The sequence below is a fragment of the Danio rerio genome, chromosome 16 (genome assembly GCF_052040795.2).
Source record: "Danio rerio strain M-AB ecotype USA chromosome 16, GRCz13ab, whole genome shotgun sequence".
Taxonomy (NCBI): domain Eukaryota; kingdom Metazoa; phylum Chordata; class Actinopteri; order Cypriniformes; family Danionidae; genus Danio; species Danio rerio.
In genome coordinates, this window is record NC_141036.1 from 48,185,723 (window position 1) to 48,209,011 (window position 23,289).

Here is a 23,289-nt window from a genome sequence, read left to right on the forward strand (position 1 = left end):
AAATAACACCACATAATGTCTATTAACGTCTTTGCATTAACTTAACATGTAAATCACTCGTGTGTGATGCTTCATACCTGTCTGGTATGAACGCAGCATTACACCTTCCACAGAATATTAAATTTAAATACATCTGGACCATTTGATTTTTGACTGCTATCAGGTTGTAAAGACACTTTCAAGCAAAATAACAAAAATTGTCTAAAGACAATAAACTACCACACCTTTAAATTGTAGCTAGCATCCACATCCTTATAATTAATCCACTAAACAATGGCTGGTTCATTAAATAGTGCTTGTGCATTACATGAAAGTGCTCCAGCAAAATTAATGTAGGGCATGACAAAAAAAGGAGGAAGGGTAATGCTGACTTTGTTGTGTCGGTTCGCTTGTTAAGTGTGACATAACGCGAAGCAGCTTCCAGTTCCAAGCGCCATATCAAACTGTATAGGGAGACTCATCAAACGGTAATAATAAACGTTTACAAAATGATGTAATATTTACGAAAATCCCAATAGCAATATATATATATATATATATATATATATTTATATATATCCATGCCCAATATCCGATGGCCAGAAAGTGATTCATTTTTTATAAGTTGTTTGAAACCGAGGGTGAGTAAATATTAAGTACATTTTAATTTTTGGGTAAACTATCCCGTTAACACTAACAACATGTTTGTAAAATAAACATTGTGCATTTTGATTTAGTGCGGACATTAAATTAAGAGTTAGGCTGCAAGTTTGGACGTTTTTCGTATGACAGCAACTATGTTAATAGGCATCATGGTAAAGTAGATTACAGCCAGCTTGTGTCAGATTTCTGACAATCCCGTGAGCATTCAGTGGCGCTGTCAGTATCTGTACCTGCTGTCTTGGTCTCTCCTGCCTCACTTTCTTCCTCTTCCTGTGGCTCAGATTTCTCTGTAGACTCAATTTTTTCCTTCTCTGTCTCGGCTGGCTTTTCTGCAGACTCGCTGGGTTTCTCTGCTTCATCCTTTGACTCCGCCTGCAACAGATGAGACAGGGAATGTCGAGAAGACAGTCAGACAGCATGAGACTGGGGAAATGCAAATGAAGCATGGGCACAAGTACAGAAGGTGCATTGCAATAAATCCCAAAAATGATAGTTGGGAAAGGATAAGCACAAATCTGATAGCAATCAACCCGTAAACAGGACAGCGTAACACATGACATATTTGGCTACTGGCAGCAAAGCTGAATCTGACCTTATCAGGCTGCTGGGAGTCGGAGTCTGTGTCCATTTTCTCAGTCTCTGTAGGTTCTGCAAGAAACAAACAATGATTAAAACATCAAATATCAGGCAGAGTGTACTGAAACAAACATGAAACCAGAAATATACCTTAGCACCTCAATAGCAGTAAAACAACATTTTTTTTCTTAAATTTACTTTTTTATATTTACATAAAAATTAGCTATTAAAACATTTAATGTTTTTTTAAAGGTAAGTTAAGTTTCTGTATTATAGTGATAATTTAGTTTTTTTTTTTCAGTACATTTTTTACTGATTACATGCACGAAAATTAACCAAATGACATTTTCTGAAAAAAAAAAAAAATTTAATAGAACGACAGATAAACGGATAGAAAAATAATTTGAACGATAGACGGACAGACAGAAGGATAGACAAACAGAAGGATAGACAGACGGACAGATAGACAGACAGACAGAAAGATAGACAGAAGGATAGACGGACGGACAGAAGGATAGACGGAAGGACTGAAGGATAGACAAACGGACAGAAGGACAGTAAGAACAATAACAGACAGAGATCGATAGAGAGACAGAAAACAATAGACGGACAGACAAAACGATAGACGGATGACAAAATAGACAACAACAGGCGGACAGACAGAAGGATAAACGGACGTACAGAAGGACAGACGAACGACAGACGGATGGCCAGAAGGATAGACGAACGGACAAAGGGATAGACAGAACGATAGATGGACAGAAAACAACAGACGAATGGAAAAAATGATAGATGGACAGACAAAATGAGTGAAGGACAAACAAAACGATAGACGGACAGACCAAATAATAGACGGACAACCAAAACGATAGACAAAACAATAGAGGAACAGACAAAACGATAGACGGACAGACAGAACAATAGAGGGACTGGCAGAAAGAAGGATGGACAGAGGGACAGACAGACAAAGCAATAGAACGACAGACGAAACAAAAGACACATACAGAACGAAAAACAGAACAATAGACGAACAGACAAAACCATAGACGGACAAACAGAACGATAAACGAACAGACAAAATACAGTATTTCAGCTTAAAAGGGGATACATTTTTCACTGCTAATTATTTCACTTTTTTATACAATACAGAAAGTAACAAAACACAATAAAAAATTTAATAAAGTAAATAACATTAACGCTAAAAATTTAAACAATACTTATTACAAACTTTAAACAATTCAGGGAGGGGCAAATTTACACCTAATCGTTGAACTCTGTATTAAATAATTTTAAATCTTTGTTCTTGGTCTGAAGAGGAGTCTGTGAGAAAGCTTACTGGTTGTAAAATAAAAAAATTCACACCTTATTTAATTATCTATCAAAATAAATTAAGAGAAACTGAAATGTTTTTCCATGTATACAAACAAAAATACAGTAAAGCATTAATACTGGCAAATAGTGACATTTTAGCGGCCATTACAACAGCCTTTAATATCATGCAATCCGTATACAAGTATAGATATATAACTATATTACTTCTAATTTTAGTACATGCTATAATAAAATGTTTATGTTCAGAAAAAGATTATGCGGCTTTAAGGGCTTTACAGATATGTCTATGAATAACACCTCGAACTGTTGAACAAATGAAATGCAGAATCAAAAAAAAATAGCCTGACACACCCATAAAGCATGTGCAGAAAACAACCACGCATTATGGAAAGCAAGAAAAAAAAGGGTGACAAAGTGGAAAAAATTATTATATGACCTTATAAACTGGCATTAGAGCATCACACAACTGAACAAAGAGTTGTGGCACATGTGATGCTGGAGCCTTTAATAAGGTATGCGTGGCGAAGCCTGCACTGGCATCATGTCACACTAGGTCACTCCACTGACCCAGATTCAACCCCTCCCATGTCTGTGCCCCATCTGCCAGCGCTGCACAAAGCCATTGTATGCAGTGGCACACGATACTTACACCACTGGCTACACGTTATAAATAGTTTTTATATAATGTCTTTACAAATTAAATATACAGCAGACGCGTTATATTTTTGTATTAAACTCGAGTCTTCTCTATATGATTAAGGAAGACGAACCCACGCACAGCTGATCAGGGTCACTGGGTTTGCCAAGCCCTGGTTTATCAAAAACTACGAATTTGATGCCACCTGGTGGAAGGAACTAGAAAGACACAGGCACAATCAAGGCATTGTTTGCATCCATTAATAGTTATTAGTTTCAGTCAGCTGAGATAAGAGGAAATTACAGTTAACCCTAAATATGTGGCTAACTCAGTTTTTTTTTTTTTAGATAAGTTTATGGATGTATCAGGCTTTTCTCATTTAATGTAAAATTGTGTAAAAGGAGACAGGGAATGTGCTTTCAACTACCTTTGGAACTGTCAAAAGTAGATAAGCTTTCAGATTTCAGATCTCATTTACACCGGTATTTAGCATTGTCCACTTGGGACCAAGGGACAAAAATAACATGGAAACTACAAAAAAAAAGCATATTTATTGACTAAACGCATCTCTGGCCAAAGTCTACAGTATGCTTACATAGGTCAGTATATATTTATTTTTTAAGAGACTGAGCTTCAACAGGTGGTTTGTCAAGCCCACTCACCTGTGAAGCATACTGCATAAATGCGCAATGTTTTCTTTTTTGTTTTTTTGGAAATGACTGTTAATATATGGGGAAAAAAACGTCATGATTTAATGCATTATAATTTTCATGTGGTGGCAGAGAATGTGTAACATGCTGCAATTAAAGAAAACAAATGCAATTAAAAAGAAAAACACCAGTAAATTAAGAAAAGATCTTCATCCGTTTGACAGCACACATGCTGCAAATTCTCACAATGCATGCATAAAAAAAATAAAATAAAAAAAAGACACTACATTTTCTCATGACAAACAAATTAATAAAATGTGCTGCATTTTCTTACAACGCAAAAAATTAACGAAAATGTGCTGCATTTTCGCACAACATTCGTAAAAACATCTAAACACAATGGAAATGTTTTTAAGGGGACCCAAGAACATGACGAATACTGCTGTGCCGTGACCATTGCTCAGTGAAGTTGTAGGTGATCTTTGAAAGGCAAGTTATTTGTTTATTTTAACATCTGAATTCTCTTGTCTTTTGTATTTAATTAGTCTAAATGTGGGGTTTTCAACCTGTGGGGAGACGTTGAGACGTGCACTAGAATAATTTATGATGATGATTTTTATGCGTTCACTAGAGTGAATCTGATTAACGTTAGTTCCACAGCTGACTTTCAGGCACCTGTAGAGTTAATTTGTTTAAGTGAAATATATACAAATAAAATGGACCAATTTGTCTTTTTAAAATGAATGACGGTGAATAAAAGTAAAGCCAGGGAGCCTTCTGACAAAAAAAGTGTCCTTTAGAATCAAATCAGCAGGATGCCCTTCTGGATCTTTCACTTACTTCGAAGACATTACTGACTATGTTTACATGGACATCAGTAATCTAGTTATTTGTCTTAATAGACAATAATATAATCAAGGTGTTTACGTGAAGTGCTTTTTAAATGTTGCATCACCAGGGTATCCACGTTTCCTGCAGAGATTCCAGTAATTTTGGGTGACTTTAGTTCGCCAGTTCCACTTTCACTCATGAACATTTCATTTATGCCCCCGTGACAAACTGGTGTACTAGATGCAAATAAGGAGTAAGGACTGATGGAGAAGTGTTGTTTCAATGGAATTTAAAACCGCACACCAAATGGACAGAAAAGAAAACTTCCGCATTTTGCGATGTGCGTGTCTGCAGTCCTTTACTGACATCTATGTATGTGGATCTTGACGCAAAATGTGCAAAAAGTCCTACATGACAGTAATAGTTTGACTGCGATGTTTACTTCCATAATGCCACTAATATATGCATACTCCACGTTAATTCTATTTCTGTTTAGTTTAATTTTGAAGTCTGATTAAGGTCATCAAAAATTGCTGTTTACACGCTAGACTCTTATTGTCTTAATTGTATTAAAATCTATTAAAGTATTGGTGTTCTACATATACGTACTCTATGTTCGACTCAACCACACCATCAAGGCTCTGCAAACTTGGCTAGGCACAAGTGAAATTAGCTTAAATGTTTATTTTTTTTTGGGGGTGGGAGGGGGGGGGGGGGGTCATGTGTCCTAAAAGGTTAAAAACCCCCGGTCTGTTTTTAAAAACAACTAGTTTGCTTTGTAAGGATTTGCAGCACGTGTGTTATCGAATGGAGATGCTTTCTCAATTTGCTAATGTTTTTCATAAATGCATGTGTTTTCTTAAATTGCAGCATGTTAAGCTCTTTGGGCCACTGTACTTTCATGATGTTTAATTGACAAGAAATAATTATACATTGCACCTCTTAGTCACTATTCTTACTTAACTTTATTTATTTTTTGCTGAATACCTCAACATTTTGATTGTTCATCTGATCTCAAGACCTGCACTAGCAGAACCCAATGCATCCTTGACTAAAAAGGTTGGGAACCACTGTGCTAGGCCATGAGTACAGAGAGCGTAGTGCAAATTTCATGCACTGACGACTGTATTCGTCAGTATGCATACACCAAGCATTTACATCAAAGCTGAAGTAAAGTCCGTTGTGTAGGCAAGATGGAAATCTCCAATCCAATCAGAGCAGTTAATGAATTGGTATAAAAGTTCTTACCCGTCTTCTCGGGTTCTTCAGGAGCTGTGCCAGCAATGCCACTGCTCTCCAAGCCAAATGCAGGGTCTACTTTCCCTGTGCTGCGTGCGGCTTCTTGCACCTTCTTCACATGAGCCTCCACTAGCTCTGCAGGAACCTCCTCACGCACACGGGAGAACTCATCTATAATCCATAAAGAGAAATATATTCTTAAAATAAAGGTAGAGACACATCATTAAAGTCCACATGAACCTGTAGTTGCAACCATTTATTTTTGTATTGCGATGCAGTTTCCAGACAAACTAATTAAATGTGCCAACAGTAGGTGTGACTTGTTTTTTGTACTGCAAGCTAATTGGATGTAGTAAAGCAGGTATTTCATTCAGAAAGATCAGTAAAAGGGTCTCGGGAGAGTCATTACAACCCAACAGACATCACCTCCTCCTCACAATTTATGATGGTTGTTAAAACTGACAGTTGGAGGGGTGTGGTTAGGTATGCTAGCCACTATTAATACCTCACACAGATGTAATCTGACAATTTAACTAAAATCAAACAGTAAGTGCATTCTCAGATTTAAATTTTAGATTACACAGACAAACCTTTTTATCATAATGAAATGCGCAGATGAATTACTCACAACAAAACCAGCAATGTGAGCTAACAAAATCAATATGGTTTGCTTTGACTTCATGTGTACTTTAAAAGATGTATATTGGACAAACTGGACATACCCAGAGCAGCTTTGGCAGCAGCCGCGGCCACACGCGGATCCACAACAGAGGCGAGGAACGCAACCGTGCTCATAACTGGATTCCCTGATTGACTGAATGGGATCGGCTGGTAAGCCAGAGGGCCTAGCGAAGCGTCAGAGCTCTCCAGGTACTGATCCTCTATGGGCAACCGCAGGAAGTGCAAGATGCACTCATCTTGTGTACGACTGCCCACATGCTCAGAAACTTTATTCCAGTCATCCTTGTACATTTCCAAAGCCTGTATCAAGCAGTTTAAAAATATATATTAATATCAAGAAAATGAAAAAGTGTGTGAAAGAAGTGTTGAGTCTGATCTTACCTCTAACAGAAGCAATGTTTCTTGTTCTGTCCAGTCTCTGCCACCTGCAGCTCCTTTACCCTGTAAAGCAAAAGAGTAAGGGGTTTTTAGATTGTGCTTTAAAATAAACTTTAAATGTCAATATTTGGAATTCATGACAATATTAAAAATCAGTAAGTTCTCAGAAGATAACTTTATCCTAAATTATTATTATTATTTTTAAGGTAGTTTCTTTAAGGTAAATGAAGGTTATAAAGTGTGTTATTTGCAGAGCTTCTCTATCAAAAAAGAAAAAAAAAAAACTAAAGTTTTAAAAGAGATAAAGCCTTAGAGAGGTAAAAAAAAAGTAATGCAAAAGTAACTCCATGTAATGTAACAGTACTTTCCATATAAATTAAGTAAAGCAACTAGTTACTTTTTTGGGGAGTAACTCGTTATTTTAATGCATTACTTTCAAAAGTAACTCTCCCCCCACAATGGTCCTGATATTGGTCAGATTGCACATGCCTCTGCATTATCCGTCTAGATCAGGGACGGGCAAACTTGATTCTCGAGGGCCGGTGTCCCTGCAGAGTTTTGTTCCAACACTAGTCAAACACACCTGAACATGCTAATCAGTGTCTTTAAGATCACAAAAAATCTATAAGCAGGTGTGTTTGATTAGGGTTGGAGCTAAACTGTGCAGGACACCGGCCCTCCAGGACCGAGTTTGCCCACGCCTGGTCTAGATGGATTGATAAAATGACTCCATGGGCTTATTTATGGCTTTATCTAGGCATACATGCCTAGAGATACAAAGCACTTCCCATAAGAGGAGACTCTGTTTGCCATAACTATTGTGCTTACTCTGAGAATCATACTGCAAGTCCAAAATCGGTTCTTTGTTGCAACAGCTAAAGCTCCGAACCAGGCAAAGTGATTCTAAAGTGGCATCAAACCATCGTTAGGCTAGAAACAAATATTGCTTGTTCAGAGGATGAGGGCAGAGCTACGGTGATCCACAGGACAAACAATAACCACCATTTTTTTAACCGCAGCAGAACACGATACCAAACGTTATTATCACTTGTTATCTCAGTCTACTCAAATAAAACATGCATGAACATTTATTATTTCTTGATGAAACGCACTATCACTCTCTCTACAAAATACAGCACACTCCTCGAACACGTCGGATTCGCTGTGTTTACATGTTGACATAAATCTGCAAATCCATTGAAATAAATGGTAATGCAACATTGATGGTATGTATATATCTGCGACTTCTGCAATTGTATTTCACTGACTTTAAACCAATGCTTTAAGGTGGCTCTCTAGCCTATCGAAAAGCAAAGCAGTTCATAAAAGGCTCGCCAGATGTCCGGAAACTGCAAGAGCCTCTAGCTCTAGCTCTGAACTAGCACCTGGTTCATGCTGTTGGAAAAGCGGTATTAGACACTGCTGCTTGTTGCACAACATTTGTTTCTGTTTAGGAATTACAATTTAGTTAATTGAATCTAACAATTTTTCATCTCGAACCAACTCCTGTGCAATTGAACATTAAAACTACATCTATATGCCTAAACAAACCGAACTAAAGGAAGAAACAGCAGAGTCCTGAAACAAATGTTCCACATAATCACATCAAGGAACTATAAAAGACAGAAGAGCGAGCAGTATTGGGTTTGGCAGAAGGCACAGGGATTGCGACTTGCCTTGAGATTCTTTTTGGAGTAAATATCTGTACGGAGGCCAAAGTTCTGCAGGTCGGTTGGCTTGTCTTTGCCCTTTTCTGGGAAGTTCAGCATCTGCTGAGCAGGGGGAACCTGGCAGGAACAGCATAGAATTTGTTGTAGCAGATTCAAAAGAAAGCCTTGTGCCTTCTGGGAATTAAAAAGGAAGTGACCCCAGTCTCACCTGTGGGGGACGGTGGTGCAGCGGCACCAGGCCAGAGGGAGTATCAGCCAGAACGTTGAAATGTGAGGTTGGTGGAGGGCCCATAGGGAGAGGTCTGCTCTCCGCGTCCACCTGGTAGTTCACCAGTCCCCACTGCTCCAAGAAGGCATGCACTCTGGGAGAAAAAAAAACAACCCGATGTAAATGCACAATAGGGCTCCGTATTGACAATTTACAATTTGATTCATAAGCTCAAGATTCAGATAAAATCCTATCTCATCTCTATTTCATTAAGGTATAGATCAGGCACAGTTTTAAAAGTTTGTCAAATGTTTGTCAAACATTACCATTTATGGTAAATTCCAATTATTTGTTCAAATTCCAAGTTTAAATGAACTTGTAAACAAACATTTAATTCAAAGTTTATTTTTTTATATTCACACTAAATTCCAGTTTGTTTAAAAGTACAATAATTTATGACAAATTTGTTCAATTATACATTAAATACTAATGAGTCAAGTAACTATGAATATGAACATATAATGGAAATGTTTAGTTTTTTTTTTAAGCTATTTGTTTGTTTATTGTCACAGCAACTTATGGCTATTTCATGGCAAGATCAACGCAAGGTTATTATAGTTAACCAAAACAAATTAAAAAAAACAAAAACTAGAATTGAGAAACATTTCGATAACTGAAACTGCATTGTGTATAAACAAACTAACTAAAATTATAGCAGAAAAGTTCTTCAATTTCGTCTTTGTAAATGTATTTAATAAATACTGTAAGCCTTTTAGAAGTAAATCTATCTGCTAAATTTTTTTTAACCGGATCTAAGTAAACCGTTTGAACTAATTCACCAAATCAAACTGAATCATTTGAAATGATTTGAGTCTTCAGTAACGTTAAGCACTTACCCACAAACAACTTGCGTTTTAACATGCCTGATACCCCTTTCTAACTTTAAATAAACCATTACATAGAGTTATTCAGTTATTAGAACAGTACACAGATTATATTTGAGAAGCTGAACCAATTATAACTCACATGGGTGATTTATCAGATGGTGAATCGAACACAAACAGTACATGACAGCCTGCTGTGTCTGGGAAGACTGACCACCCATCACTACTGTGCATTTACCCTCAGAAGCAGCATTGCACACATATTTTACTTCAAGCTGCTATCTTGTGGGCTATTGAGAATGGGTAGATGGTAGGGTTCTTGTGTCAAAATGTAGCCTATTCTTGTTTGAGTTTTCAATTATGCTCTCATGATTTTGAATCTTGCACCTAACAATTATCCTAATTTACAAAAAAAAAAAAATAATAACTTAATAAATAGAACAGCGAAACTAATAAATACTAAACTAAAACTAAGCAATTTCAAAATATAAAAACTAATAAAAACTAGTAAATCTATCTCTAAAAGAAATTAAAGCTAAATTAATTTGAAAAAAAAAAGCTAAAACTAATGAAAAATCTAAAACTATTAAACAAATGTAGATATACATATATGCAACAATGAATGTGCTAATATAGACAACTTAATAATTCAATGAGAGGGTAAAAAAAATAACATTAAAACCGATTTTTAGATTTTGTTATTTAATATATCCAACACTGAGCTAAATATGGTTTGCACATTGCCACATCAGCAACTTTTGATTTGCTATGGACTTTTAATGGCTTGACGGAAATGCAACATTAAATTACTGATGTCTTTTCATACTTGAAATAGCCACACCAACTAAAATTGAAAGTCCAACTGAACCCACTCTCTGTATATTATTATAATAAAGTCAGATATTTAAATGAGAATTCTGACCTCATGACCGCACAGACATCTCCAGTGAGGTTCCTCCTGCAGGAGGTTGAGGTCAGGTACTCCTGAGGATTCAGCCGGTAAGTGTCAATCATGAAGTTACGATAGGCAAGATAACTACAAATAAGAGAAAAGGCAATTTAGACAGCAAAACAAACATGAACTAAAGAACCACAAAGAAACACAGCATGATGATGCATGTTGATCTTATATAAAAGTCTAGTCTACATGACAGAAGTACAAGGTTGAACGTACATCTCCGGAGTCTTCGATTTGTTTTTGCCATTGAAGAACTCTGGCAGGGCACGTCTCTCAATTTCATGTATACTGGAAAAAAGGACATTTAATATGCATTAAACTTTATGACTCAATTCAATTGCACAATGCATAAAACTAATAGATAATGCATGTGGGAGTTTCAGAATTCTTACACCTTTTCCAGAGTTAAATTTAAACACTTTAAGCACCTTCCAAGATGTGCAAATTATATATTTATATAAATATACATACTTTGTCACATTATATCAGATGCCATTTGTTACAGTATTCTGTTGTATAGAATTCCAAGAAAAAAATTTTAATGGCATTTTCTCAAATGCCAACTGTAATTTACCATTTAAATAACTATTTTAAACTTTAGTGAATTACATCAAAAAGTCAGTTAAATCATAAATGTCATCTATCTTTCTTCTCAAATGTACATTTAGTTTAATTTAAGTCATTGTTTACTTATAAAGCGGTAATCTCCATTCATTTTGTCTTCTCCCACTGCTTAGGGCAGAGTAAAATAAAAGGGTGGCACATGTTACAGGCACTATTTTTTTCGAATAGTGAATTTTGATTATTTATTTATTACGATAAATTAAGAAAGCAACACAATTACATTTTTAAGCACTCATACAATCCCTGGAGTTTCTCTGGAGTCCAATAAATTGAGAAATGAGGTTAATTTTACACATTTTTAAATTCAGTTTTTTGGTTATGGAACAACATTGCTAATTGTTTAAAGCTCTCTAAATCTCACTGCAAACGAATAGGATTGGTTTTTATTTTATGAGGTCTAATTATTCTTATTTTAAAAGGTAAAAAATATGTTTACGAAGGGTCAAAGTCTCATGAGACCAGGCCCGTGCAGAAACCGTTCAAAGGGCATGTGCAGGATAAATTTTTTTGAAGAGCGGGTTCTAAACAGCTGTGTTGTCGCGCGCGTTCTGATCAACTGTGTTGTCGCGCGCCTACTGAAGGGCACTTTCTATCCAAGACTAAAAAGGGCATGTGCACTGCACAGGTTGAGCCCTATGTGTGCACGTGCCTGCATGAGACTAAACCAGATTACACATCACAGACAAAAAAAGCTGGAATTCATTAATGTTTATTGCTAATTTGGTTTCTGTCTCAAAGTTATTCATGAGACTGTACGTCCTTATCCTATGAGAAGCTGCTTCACCACAGCATGCAACAGTTCATACTGTAAGGTGGCATGCAGTAATCCAGAGATTCTTTTATGGATTGCAAGTGATTGTATATTTAGCCTAGTATGAATTTCTGCCAGGTCTAACCCCAACTTCTCCCAGCTAGTCACACACAAAATCAGTCTACATTTCAAGCGATCAAAAATGTGCTTAAATCGAAAATGCTGCAAAATACACCCCCAAGATATTAGACTTGTATACAATTTATAATAATATCATTACAGCACATGGAAGGACAGATTCAATACCTGTTATAGTCAAACCAGGCAGCATAGCTGGGGATGATGATGTGATGGGTTTGCTCAGTCACGTTGTCCTCAGAGTCGATCAGACGATTGACCTCTGCTTTGCTCTGTTCATCATCCTCCTATCAATTACAGTTTATAAACATCCTTTCACAACAGTTTGACTCACTGTGAATAGTTGGGCACTAAAGACATTTTTTATTGAAAATATAAATTTTATAGTTTACATTTTACCCACTTTATATAAAGTAGAATTAATTACTATGTATTTTCATTTAAATTAACCATTTGGTATAATACACTTATATAAAATACACGTTTTCACATTGTACAAATATTTTAAAAATGATCTGTATGTAACTGCTTCTAGAAGTGATTTCAATTTGAGTTTATTTGCATAGCGCTTTTCACAATAACTATTGTTTCAAAATAGCTTTACAAAAGGTGCACATTATTGTATAAGAAAACATAAGAATTGTCATTTCAACTTTTTTTAAACAAGTAGTTTAAACATGCAGCAAAAGCCCTTTTTGAGAGTGTAGGTTGTTTACACATGACATCATTGATAACTCACGGAATTCAAATGGAGGCCAGGAAGTGATTCTTCTGTATAGGAATTGCTATCAGAACATCAAAATGTTTCTGTTTCATGTGGTTTATAATTGTTTAAATCAGTTACAATGAGAAATGCCAAACAGCTTTTACAGAATTCACTTTATGAGCAAAAACTTTGGGGAGAAACAGAAGAAAAGACGGCATGTAATATGAAAGATTTTTTCAGTACATCGTTATTTACATTTTATTTTGAAAGGGATAATTAATTTGACAGCACCAATTAAGATTATATACAGGCATAGCTATGCGTATAAATATGTTAATGTGTTATATAAAAATCAGATACAAACACCACCACACGTATACAAAATCCAGAAGAAAATAAATAACGCACCCTGCCATGTGATCGCTGCAATGAAATCGGCGGTTTGACAGAATAAACAACTTTAACGTGAACAAAGATGCGCAGCAGCAGTAAATGTTTGTTAACAGTAAGTTTATCGACCAAACAAAAAAGAAATGCAACCCCTACAAGTAAAACTAGACGGTTATTATTGTAAAGCACTTTTCCCCTTATAAATATAAATAAATACTAATGTAGACTATGCGTCCACAGTTTTGTGTGGTTTTATCTGTTATTTCGTGAAGTCTGGAAGATATAATCTTATCTAGATGAGGGGGAAAAACTATAGTAATTTATAAAAACACTTTGAACCACACAGTAAAGCTTAAAATGTATACAAACATTTGTTAAGGAATACAACAGAATGTAGTATAGTAAACTGCTAGACTGTAATAAATACTGTAACGTTAGTTTAAACTGTGGTGCATTGTGATCATTATTGCATAGAAAGCTGAAGCCTACTAGATAATGTTTAATACTATTGACCACAGCAACAATATAACAACAACTCAAGTAAGTGTCTATAGTATGCTTCAAAAGACTATAGTATTTTTTCATGTAAAAGCTTTCAGTAGCTACCACCTTGATGACAGCCAAATATTTTTAAGTTCAGAAGAAAACTCTGCCCTCTTTATGACATAAGGATCATGCCCAACATATGTGGTTATTTTCTATTTATATCTCCTATAAATGTGGTATAAAATGGCACAAATTTGGACTTTCCTCTATGTCTCCTGTTCAGTTTTTTTACTTCCTACCCTCCATCTGAATTTCGCACATCACCAGAACCACGTGACTTCAAACAACCTATAAGCATAGTTAACCTGCACTTATATAGTATATCAGTGATGTCATTGTGTACATGTTCAATGAAGTATTTGCACTTCACTGCAAATTTCTATAATTATTATATCTAGAACTAAACTGTTGATCCATCCCTTACACCATAACCCTCCCCTTGTCTTACCAATATCACCAAACCTGTTCCTGACTTTCTGTTTCAAATCTCAATAACACCATAAAGGTTGTGTAATTCAATATGAACACAATAAATACTTATTTTTAGATGCAAGTGTCTAGTATTTAAGCCAACTTAAGACAAAATGCTGTGCAATAAATATAGAAATGGTAGGACTTCTCAAATTTACTAAAGATAAAAAAGACTACCTTGCCACCAGATGTCACAGAGTCATCTTCCTGGTCATCTAAACCAGCAAAGAAAATTTAATATATCATTAACATGCCATTGAAAATGTATAATGTATTAATATCCGAAAAAAAAAATAAAGACTGAACACTCACCTAAATCATTGTGAATTCCACCCTTCACTGGTGTGTTCTCGCTGTCCTTTTTCTGATTGACTGCAGGCAGAAAGACAGACGATGTCAAGCAGAGCAGACGATGTATCAGACAGACACGAGTCCAATGCAATAAAAATGTAAAAGCTTTCAGTGTAAAGTAGGACAATGAAAGTAGGGCTGCAGCCTGTAATAGCAAAGAGCCTATTTTAGCCATGCACTGAATTTCCAAGCAAACAGGAGTTTTAAAACAGGTGCTTTAAAATAAGGGAAACAAAATGATAGTTTAGGTCTTTAAGGTTTATTTTAACCGAAGAGATTTACCAAGTATGATACTGAACAGGGAAGATGCGTTTACACTAGTGCTAGAGCAAACAGGACGAAATGAAAACGATTCTCATCCATACTGGCATTTTTACTGATCTGATCTGTCCATACTATGTCCACACAATATATTGTTTCTGGGGATGCACCAATCCAGATATTTGGATCGGATATTGCTTTGATACCGCATATTTTTGTAGGATCGGGTATCAGCCAGCTGGTACAAGCTGGTTTGGAAGTGTCCACAGATACCGTAGGGCTGTGCGCTGGTTTGGAAGTGTCCACAGATACCGAAGGGCTGTGCGCTGTGTCTCAGTGATGCATCAAGTGCTTCATTCACACACCGGCTGCGCAGACGTGACGTGCGACGCTCTGTAAAATTATTCTCACAATGAGTATCTGTTCTCTCATCCTTCTTACTAAGTTTTACTTTCAGTGCTGCGAAGTTTGTCAAGCCTGGCTCAATGTGGTCAAAGTAGTTGATTCAATCAATAAAAGTGAAACTGACTGGCACAATATGGATTGTCATTAACAGAAAAGGCAATGTTTATTAACTAAAACTGGCCTCAGACAGTTTAGTCTGTGTCAAAGCTGCAGGAAAATATCAGGCTTGCTGAAAGGCTGGTTATTTTACAAACTAATAACTAGTCAATAGTGGTAGCCCATTACAGGTTTCAAAGAAAAATCTGTCATAACGAATGCTCAAATAATGTAGCCTAGTTTACAGCAAGCAACATGTTTTTAATTAGATGGGTCTGTCATTTTTACTAAAGAAGATATATTACTTGAGTTTATAACCAGAACTATAGAAACTGTTTTATGCTTTAAAAAATCCATTTAAAAATGACAGTATCGGGATCAGATCTTTATCATTAGATACTCAGAATTTTGGTATCTGGATCGGTTCCAAAAAATGGTATCAGTGTATCCCTAATCCTCCAGCATCGATAATGCAATGTGCAAACCTGCAATAGTCTTAATTAATTCATTGACTAACTAATTAATACAAATGTGCTTTAATTAGATTTTTATTTTGTATATTTCTGGATAGTTTTGTAAATTTCATGCAGATGCACTTCCCTACAAACTCATCCCAATCAATCAATAAATGATGCATTATTTTCAAATAGTTACTTAAGTCATCTTGTGAAATTTTAATTATTAATCACAAAATAAAATTATTTATTAAAAAAAGTCATTTTCTTCCAATATTGTTTTCTAACTAGCCATACACACATCTTGCTGACATATGTAGGTAATATATCATTCATGTAATGGTCAAATCAGGGAATGACAGCTAATAGTCTAGAACGGTGTTTCCCAACCCTGTTCTTAAAGGCACACCAGCAGTCCACATTTTCAAACTTTTCCCAACCAAACACACCTGAATCAACTCATCACATCATTAAAAGAGCCACCAAAACCTGAAATGAATAGTGAGATGAGAGAGACATCTAAATTATGTACTGTTGGTGTGCCTCCAGGAACCTGGTTGGAAAACACTGGACACGTTGAGACGAGTCAGACAGAAACTGTGGATAGCTGTGCCTCCATTTTCAAAAGTCCACATCAGTCTGCCAACAATGAAAGCCAGAACTAAAACGGGGTCTTCTGCATTTTCAAAACACTTTTGTGGGCTGGAGCATAAAACGTGTTTTAAAATGAGAACACACTAGTGTAAATGGCACTTTAGGTAATCCAAGGTAAATAGTGCTTTTGCACTGCATGGTATAGATGACTTTAGGGTTGTGTCTCTTTTTGGTAACACACTAGTTAAGGTTGCAATTGACTATTACCTATTCTAAAACATAATGTGTAAACACTGCAGATCAGTGATTGGTTAGAGAGAAGTCACTAGCTCCTAGACAATAGTAAATAATTATCAAACATCAAAACATTGTGACACAAACCTACTAGAATTAAATAAATAGCCATCATTTTAAATGAGAGTTGCATGCAAATGAAAATGCTTAATTCACTGTTATTAACCAAGTAGCAAAGTAGGAATGATGACAAGTCATGGCACAACTACAAGCATGTCTATAACCCCATGCACTTTGTGCTAAACCGCAGTGAAAAAGCAAACCGAGCAAATGGAAAGTGAACCAAAGAGACTGTTCCACAGAGTGTAAAACTGTCTTAAGTGTTGTGGAGTCACAAATCAAGAGCTCTGACCATTTTTTGGCAATGTAACTTCCTCCATTCCCGGCACAGGAGAGGGATCTTCAAGGTCCTTTGTTGAATCTTCATCCTGCTCATCATCAATTGGTTGTCCACGCCGCCTCCACTGAGATCCAGGATTCCTTTTAGACAAAAATTCACAAATTATACCACGCTGCAGCCTAAATTGTGAACTAAACTTTTTGTTTATGAAATTGCTTTTATTAAGCAGGGATGCAATAGTTAAATGTTTCAGAAAAGATTTTCATATTGTTACAATGAATAAGATTCAAAATGAATAAATTACAGTTTTAAGCAGAAATACAATTTTTTTTATATACGTTTATGTATATAGACAATATATTCAAAACAAAATTACTTTTGGAATCAAGACTAGCATAAAAAGTCAGTTTAATGTGACCTCTTTAGCTCTTTTAACTTGTTTGCTGTGTCTTCTAAAATGATGTGCTATTTAATAAAGCATCTTTCAGTGTTTTAAGAGTTCTTCTTTAGATTTAGAATGTCCTATCTGAATCTCACACTGCCTACACATACTGTATATAACATTCGGGTCTATAGTGCCATTTCATGACTGTCTTTGTTTATCAGCTGTTTTTTTTCTCCAAATATGATTTAATTTGGGATCGTTATCATGCTGAAAAATAAAACTATTACAAATGATGTGCTTTCTATTTAGGAATTACATGACAACCTGAAATTAAAACCTGTCTGCACTTTTCAGCATTCACAATGCCAATTCAGGCATTACTGACAACAGCTCTGGCAGAAATGCAGATCCAACCAAGACAGAAACTCTACAGAATGCTATTTTTCATTCAGTCTTCCATCTTTCTCTAACTTCTTTCCCCCATTTGTCTATTTTTTGGGTGTATTTTAATAAAAAGAATGAGAAGCAATATATAATGCCATCATACCCTAACTAAAATATCTAATTTACCTGGGGGCCTAAGACTTTTGCACAGTACTGTATATTTTCACTTATTTTTAAGTTATAGCAATTTCATATTTGCACATTTAGGTGACTCCAGCATGATCATTACCCTTTCTTGCCCTTCTTGCGTGACTCCACAGGGGTGCTAGGTGGAGATGGAGAGCGTCTCCTCTTCTTGCCAGCAACCAGGGACTTGCGTTCCTTACGATCGGGTGTACGGGAAGACTGATCAGAACCACGGCGGGGTGAAGGATGAGAGAAAGAGCGAGAGAATGAGAGAATGGAACGGTTTTACACACAAGGGGGGAGGGGGTGCTGAGGGGATTTTTGGGTGGGTGGGCGGGTGAGGGTGAGGTAGCAAGGAAGAGCTGTAGAGGATGATTGACAGACACACACAGAGAATGACAGAACAAACCCTGCCAGGACCTCACACATCTGGCCTGACAACACAACAAAAATCTACTATATCTATTTTTTTTAGCACTCATGTATTTGAGTCTCTTACCACATCTTCCCCTGGGAAGATCCGCTGGCGGAAACTCACAGGCTTCTTGTTCTCATCTACTTCATAATCTTCCTCATTCATCCACTCGTTGAAAGCATCGGTGTCAATGACCCATTTAGCATGCACCTGAGGGGATCACAGAATGTACTGAGAAAACGCTGGAAAATTTTATCTGAAGGCTGATTTATACTTTCACCTGGTGCTGCGTAATAGAATTCTGCTGACTGGGCATGCACCTCATGAAACTTGCCTTTCTCATAGTAATCTTAATAAACTAGCCCACGTACGGTGAACAATAGCCGTGCACAGTAGTACATAGGCGCGCAATGAGGAAAAATATACTGCTTGCATCAAAAAGGCGCTTGTATTATCACGCAATGATAAGAAATAATATAGATCGCGCCACCAACCACATGAAAACGAAAGTAACGACCGTGGTTTTAAAAATGTAAGGAGTAGAAAGCACAGATCTTTTTTGTAAAAATGTAAGAATTAAAAGTAAAAAGAAAAAAATAAGTAGTGGAATAAAGCACTGATACCAGAAAAATCTACTTAAGTACAGTAACGAAGTATTTGTACTTAGTTACTTCCCATCTCTGCTCTAATTATGTGCTAAAAAGGCAATAATGCTCCAACATTTCTGACCATTATCACCAATAAAACCTAGAATAACAGGGCATCAGTATATTGTAAACTGATAGGTTCAAATATTCTTCTCCAGCTATCAAATAAATAATTTGTTGCTTCATTTTAGTTTTGTAACTATCAAATAGTTTTAAACTCAAAATTGTTATATATACATCAGAGTAAATACTATGAATGGTGGAAAAAAAAAAAAACATCTGTAATTGTGTATTAAAACCACCTGGGTCCCCACTTTTGTCACAGCCCCTCTTCTTGGCTTCAACGAACTCATCCCGCAAGTTTTTCAAAAACTTTTTTACAAAAACTTGCAATTTCTAGCCAGGAATTATTGCCCATTTGGTTATCCCTATGATCATGCATGGATGATTATAACGATGTCTGTACAGGCAAACCAAAATCCCTTTAAAGTGATTCATATTCAACTCAAATGAAACACGCTAGGTGTCTCAAAAAGTTGCATGCGCTCCGCCAGCAAAAGCATGAAGCACGCACCCACAGGCAACCTCTGCATATACCGTGATGACATCACAACCGCGCACGCACTAAAATGAACTAGCGGATGCATCGAGTAAAAATCAGCCTTGTGGCATCACTTACAATGCTAATACGTTTCATAATGTAAGGCATCTGAAGAGAGTTTAAACTACTTTACTGACTAACAAAGCATTTATAGGTTCTCTTACCCGCCATGGCTTCTCAGAACTTGGAGGATCCTCAACATCTGCATCCACATCACTTGTTGACACCCATATATCGTAACTACAAGAAGAAGAAAAGTCAACTTTAATGTCAATAAACTATTTTTCTTTATCATGGTCAACAGTACGGGCAACAGCTTTGTTTTTATACAAACTAACAAACTGGAATTTTGCATTTGCAACAACTCACAAGCATAATTTTCATCCCAAAACTGTTTCTTTTATGAGAAAGGTGGCATGATAGCAGGATGTCTGATGTTTGGACAATGTTGTGAGACGATAATTTAACAGATTATTTTTGATGCAAGACTTTGATATTTTAAAACAAAATTTACATTTGTGTGCATTAAAACTGGCGCACTGGTTGTAAAGCTTACTTCTGAGTTTTTTTATTGCATTTGAGAATATATGTTTTAGGCACAAAATTGAGCTCATGCAATTTTCATCAAGCATTTTTAATGCATCTCAAAAACATGGATAAAACTAACCAAAGAAACGTGCTAAATACTTTATTTTGGGGTGAATTATTCTTTTAAACCTAAAGCATTATTATGCTTTGCAGTACTACAAACCTGTCAGGGTAATATCCCCAGTGAACAAGCACTTGCTTGTCTTTGCGCATAACAGGACGCAGCCATTCCTCTGAAAAGCAGAATTTACAAATTCAGTTTACGAAAAACATCAATTATAAATGACTGAAGAAAAATGACCAAGTTCAGATACTATAACAACCAAAACCAACCTTCCTCCATCTGGGTTGGGGAGGGATAAATAATATGAGTGGCCTTTGACTTGTCTTCAGTGATGGTTCCCTAGATGAGACAGGTAAAACATCAGAAACACCATACGAATTCAAAAAAGCCTTTTCAATCATTACCATTTATTAATTTTTTTACCTGATGTCTCTTAATGATGTCTTTAAGCTTGTTGGCTTGCTTCTGCTCAACGTCAGACACAATGTACACAATAGGTCTGGTCAAAGAGTTGTTCTGCAGGACAAAAGAAAAATACAACATGTAGAAAACCATGAATGTAATATATTCAGAATTATGTAGACCAGGTGTATAAAAAAAAAAAATGAAAGAACTTTTTTTTTGTTTTTATATATATTAAGGTGTTAGTTCGGCTCTTTTGAATCTTTTGGTCCTATTCAAAAATAAGATATACAACTGATCTCAGTTTTAGAAACAGAATGAGCCCCAGATTTCCAGGGGTCTTGGTCTGCAAGCCAGGGTTTGAATAGCACTGTTTACAGTCATAAAATAAATGCCAATACCAGGGCAAGCAGAGCCGAGAACCAAACCTGACAGGCATCAACACACCACTTGACGCATGCACAAGAATCTCTACCTGAACAAGAGTCTTTTCAATAGTCATGAACATCTCCACATTTCTATCCATTCTGGATGGGTTCTGAAGATCAAACCTCCTCCTGAGAAAATACAGACAAAGCAATTTTAAGCATACTAGGTTTGTGAACATGACAACAATCAAGTCAACCCTTCCTGAGGTTCAACTCACCAGCCCTGCTCGCTTTTGAATTTGTATGCAGATCCCAAAATGTGGCAAAGGGCTCCTCCAGGTTTGAAGTCCAGAAAGCTCTTTGCCTTGAATGATAGCAACAAATACATAATCAATAACTATATACATTTATTAAAGAAATTGCACAATTTGTATGCATTATAGCTCTATAACAGCCATCCAATAAGTTCTGCTATAGACAGTGTGACCAAGAACACATTAAAGGGTAAAAATGAAAACACTGCCAGATACTTGCCCTCATGTCATTTAAAATTATACTATAAATGATGATCAATATTTATGTGAAGATACCACAATAAATATAGCATATCCATTTTGATGATCCATACCACCAATCTATTTGTGAGACAATAAATAAGAAAAATAGCCGAATCGATTAAAAGTTCAAATGTTTTTTTGCAAAAATAAACCTCATTACTTATTTGTTGAGCAAAAATGTTTGACTTTCAATGTGCCATATCTGATGTCTTGTTTAATCACACAACACTCTGAAACACTTGATTCTGATTGGTCAGTTGTGACTAAGGTTGTGCAATATAGACAAAACAATCAAACTGCGATATTTTTTCAACGATTATTGCGATTGCGGCAACTGTTTTTGAGTTTTCAAACAAACTACATCCACACATTCTAAATGTATTCAGTGCACAATAAGTGCATAACAAAACATTTCACAATGAAATAACATAGTATTAGGTTAAATAAACAAAACTGTAGTAAAATTGTCTTTAAAACAGACAACATATAATAAATGAGGTGATAGTCACTTGTTGCTCTTCACAAAGTCCCCATAATGCTAAAGCTTCTTTTAAACCTTCAGAAATGTTTTCTTCAGTGTGATCTTCTGGGATGAATGCTGTTTGTAAACATCGACTTTTCATTTCAAAGTTGTCATTAATATAGTTGACAGTTAAACTCATTTACGACTCCATCGTTCTGCTGGACAACATATCGTGTCAACTGATCATGTCAAATGAGTGCGAGATGGCAGCAGTATCTTTTGTCAAGTGTTTGTATTAGTCTTCGGAATTGGTCTTTACTGACGATGTGCACAGGCATCATATCTTTGCATACATGATAGGTGATTGCTTCTGTCATTTCTTTGTGCCGTTTTGATCCTTTCTCATAAGGCACAACGCTTGCAAATGCTTAACCAATGAATACTTGTTCAGTCTGTATGGGCTGGCTTTGATGTGTGCGTTTATTTGTTACGATAGAGTTTGTCGACATGCATTGATCATGCAGTTTTTTTATGACGCTGTTTTAAGTGTTGGAACAGATTTGTAGGATTGCTCTGTTTCGCCGGAATAATAGTTTCACAAGTCTTACAAATTACCTTGCTCTGTGACACATCGTCTCTCCTGAATCTTAAATTCTCCCAAACAACTGACGTTGAATTTCTCTTTGGCAACCAAATAACTTTTATTCTGACCTGCATCCATATTTTATGTTCTTTCCTCACACTCAACTTTGTTGTGTGCGGAGTGAGCTGGTTAACATCCTTCTCCAGCTCAGCTTAGCTGTATTTGCGTGGTGCGCAGCGTCAGCTGATTGGTTAACATTAAAATCATGCACACAAGAACGTATTCTGTATAAAAATCTAAATAAATTAATAGATTAAAAATTGCATGCGCTTAAATCACGATTTTTTTTGTGATTGCGATTAATTGCACAGTCCTAGTTGTGATATTTCAAGTTGTGTTATTCTTTAATAACAAGTCATCAAACATTTGGGTGCTGTGATCTAACTCTTTGTTGTTTCATGCAAACACAGCTAGTCATCTTTTGTTACCTAAAGTTATTGAATTAATTAAAAATTACACTTTAAGAGAAATTTGGTAT

At 36.0% G+C, this 23,289-nt stretch overlaps 1 protein-coding gene and 1 long non-coding RNA gene across 7 annotated transcripts in view; one reads left to right on the forward strand and one right to left on the reverse strand.

Moving 5' to 3' along the window:
- LOC147840401 (uncharacterized) overlaps positions 1–23,289 on the forward strand; it is a 615,523-nt gene that overhangs the window by 193,196 nt on the left and 399,038 nt on the right. The window lies entirely within an intron of this gene.
- The window catches only part of smarcc1a (SWI/SNF related BAF chromatin remodeling complex subunit C1a), a 34,325-nt gene that overhangs the window by 7,525 nt on the left and 3,511 nt on the right, over positions 1–23,289 (reverse strand). For 2 of the 6 annotated variants that reach the window (XR_015511909.1, XM_087287687.1), the window contains exons 3-23: positions 21,427–21,512; positions 21,256–21,337; positions 20,802–20,894; positions 20,648–20,717; positions 20,478–20,547; positions 19,891–19,966; positions 18,563–18,688; positions 18,167–18,282; positions 17,121–17,248; positions 14,625–14,684; positions 14,490–14,527; positions 12,368–12,486; positions 10,903–10,974; positions 10,651–10,764; positions 8,845–8,998; positions 8,643–8,753; positions 6,970–7,029; positions 6,630–6,888; positions 5,917–6,078; positions 1,235–1,290; positions 873–1,014 (exon numbers count right to left, since the gene is read on the reverse strand). Coding sequence is in view for 2 of the 6 variants with exons in the window: in XM_087287687.1 (XP_087143813.1) it covers positions 873–1,014; positions 1,235–1,290; positions 5,917–6,078; positions 6,630–6,888; positions 6,970–7,029; positions 8,643–8,753; positions 8,845–8,998; positions 10,651–10,764; positions 10,903–10,974; positions 12,368–12,486; positions 14,490–14,527; positions 14,625–14,684; positions 17,121–17,248; positions 18,167–18,282; positions 18,563–18,688; positions 19,891–19,966; positions 20,478–20,547; positions 20,648–20,717; positions 20,802–20,894; positions 21,256–21,337; positions 21,427–21,512 (2,194 nt within the window). In the remaining 4 variants the exon portion in view is untranslated. Of the gene's footprint in view, positions 1–872; positions 1,015–1,234; positions 1,291–3,879; positions 3,985–5,648; positions 6,079–6,629; positions 6,889–6,969; positions 7,414–7,725; positions 8,754–8,844; positions 8,999–10,650; positions 10,765–10,902; positions 10,975–12,367; positions 12,487–14,489; positions 14,528–14,624; positions 14,685–17,120; positions 17,249–18,166; positions 18,283–18,562; positions 18,689–19,890; positions 19,967–20,477; positions 20,548–20,647; positions 20,718–20,801; positions 20,895–21,255; positions 21,338–21,426; positions 21,513–23,289 lie in introns of those variants that run through there. The other 4 variants (XM_087287688.1, XR_015511910.1, XR_015511912.1 and 1 more) reach the window with 4 other exon arrangements.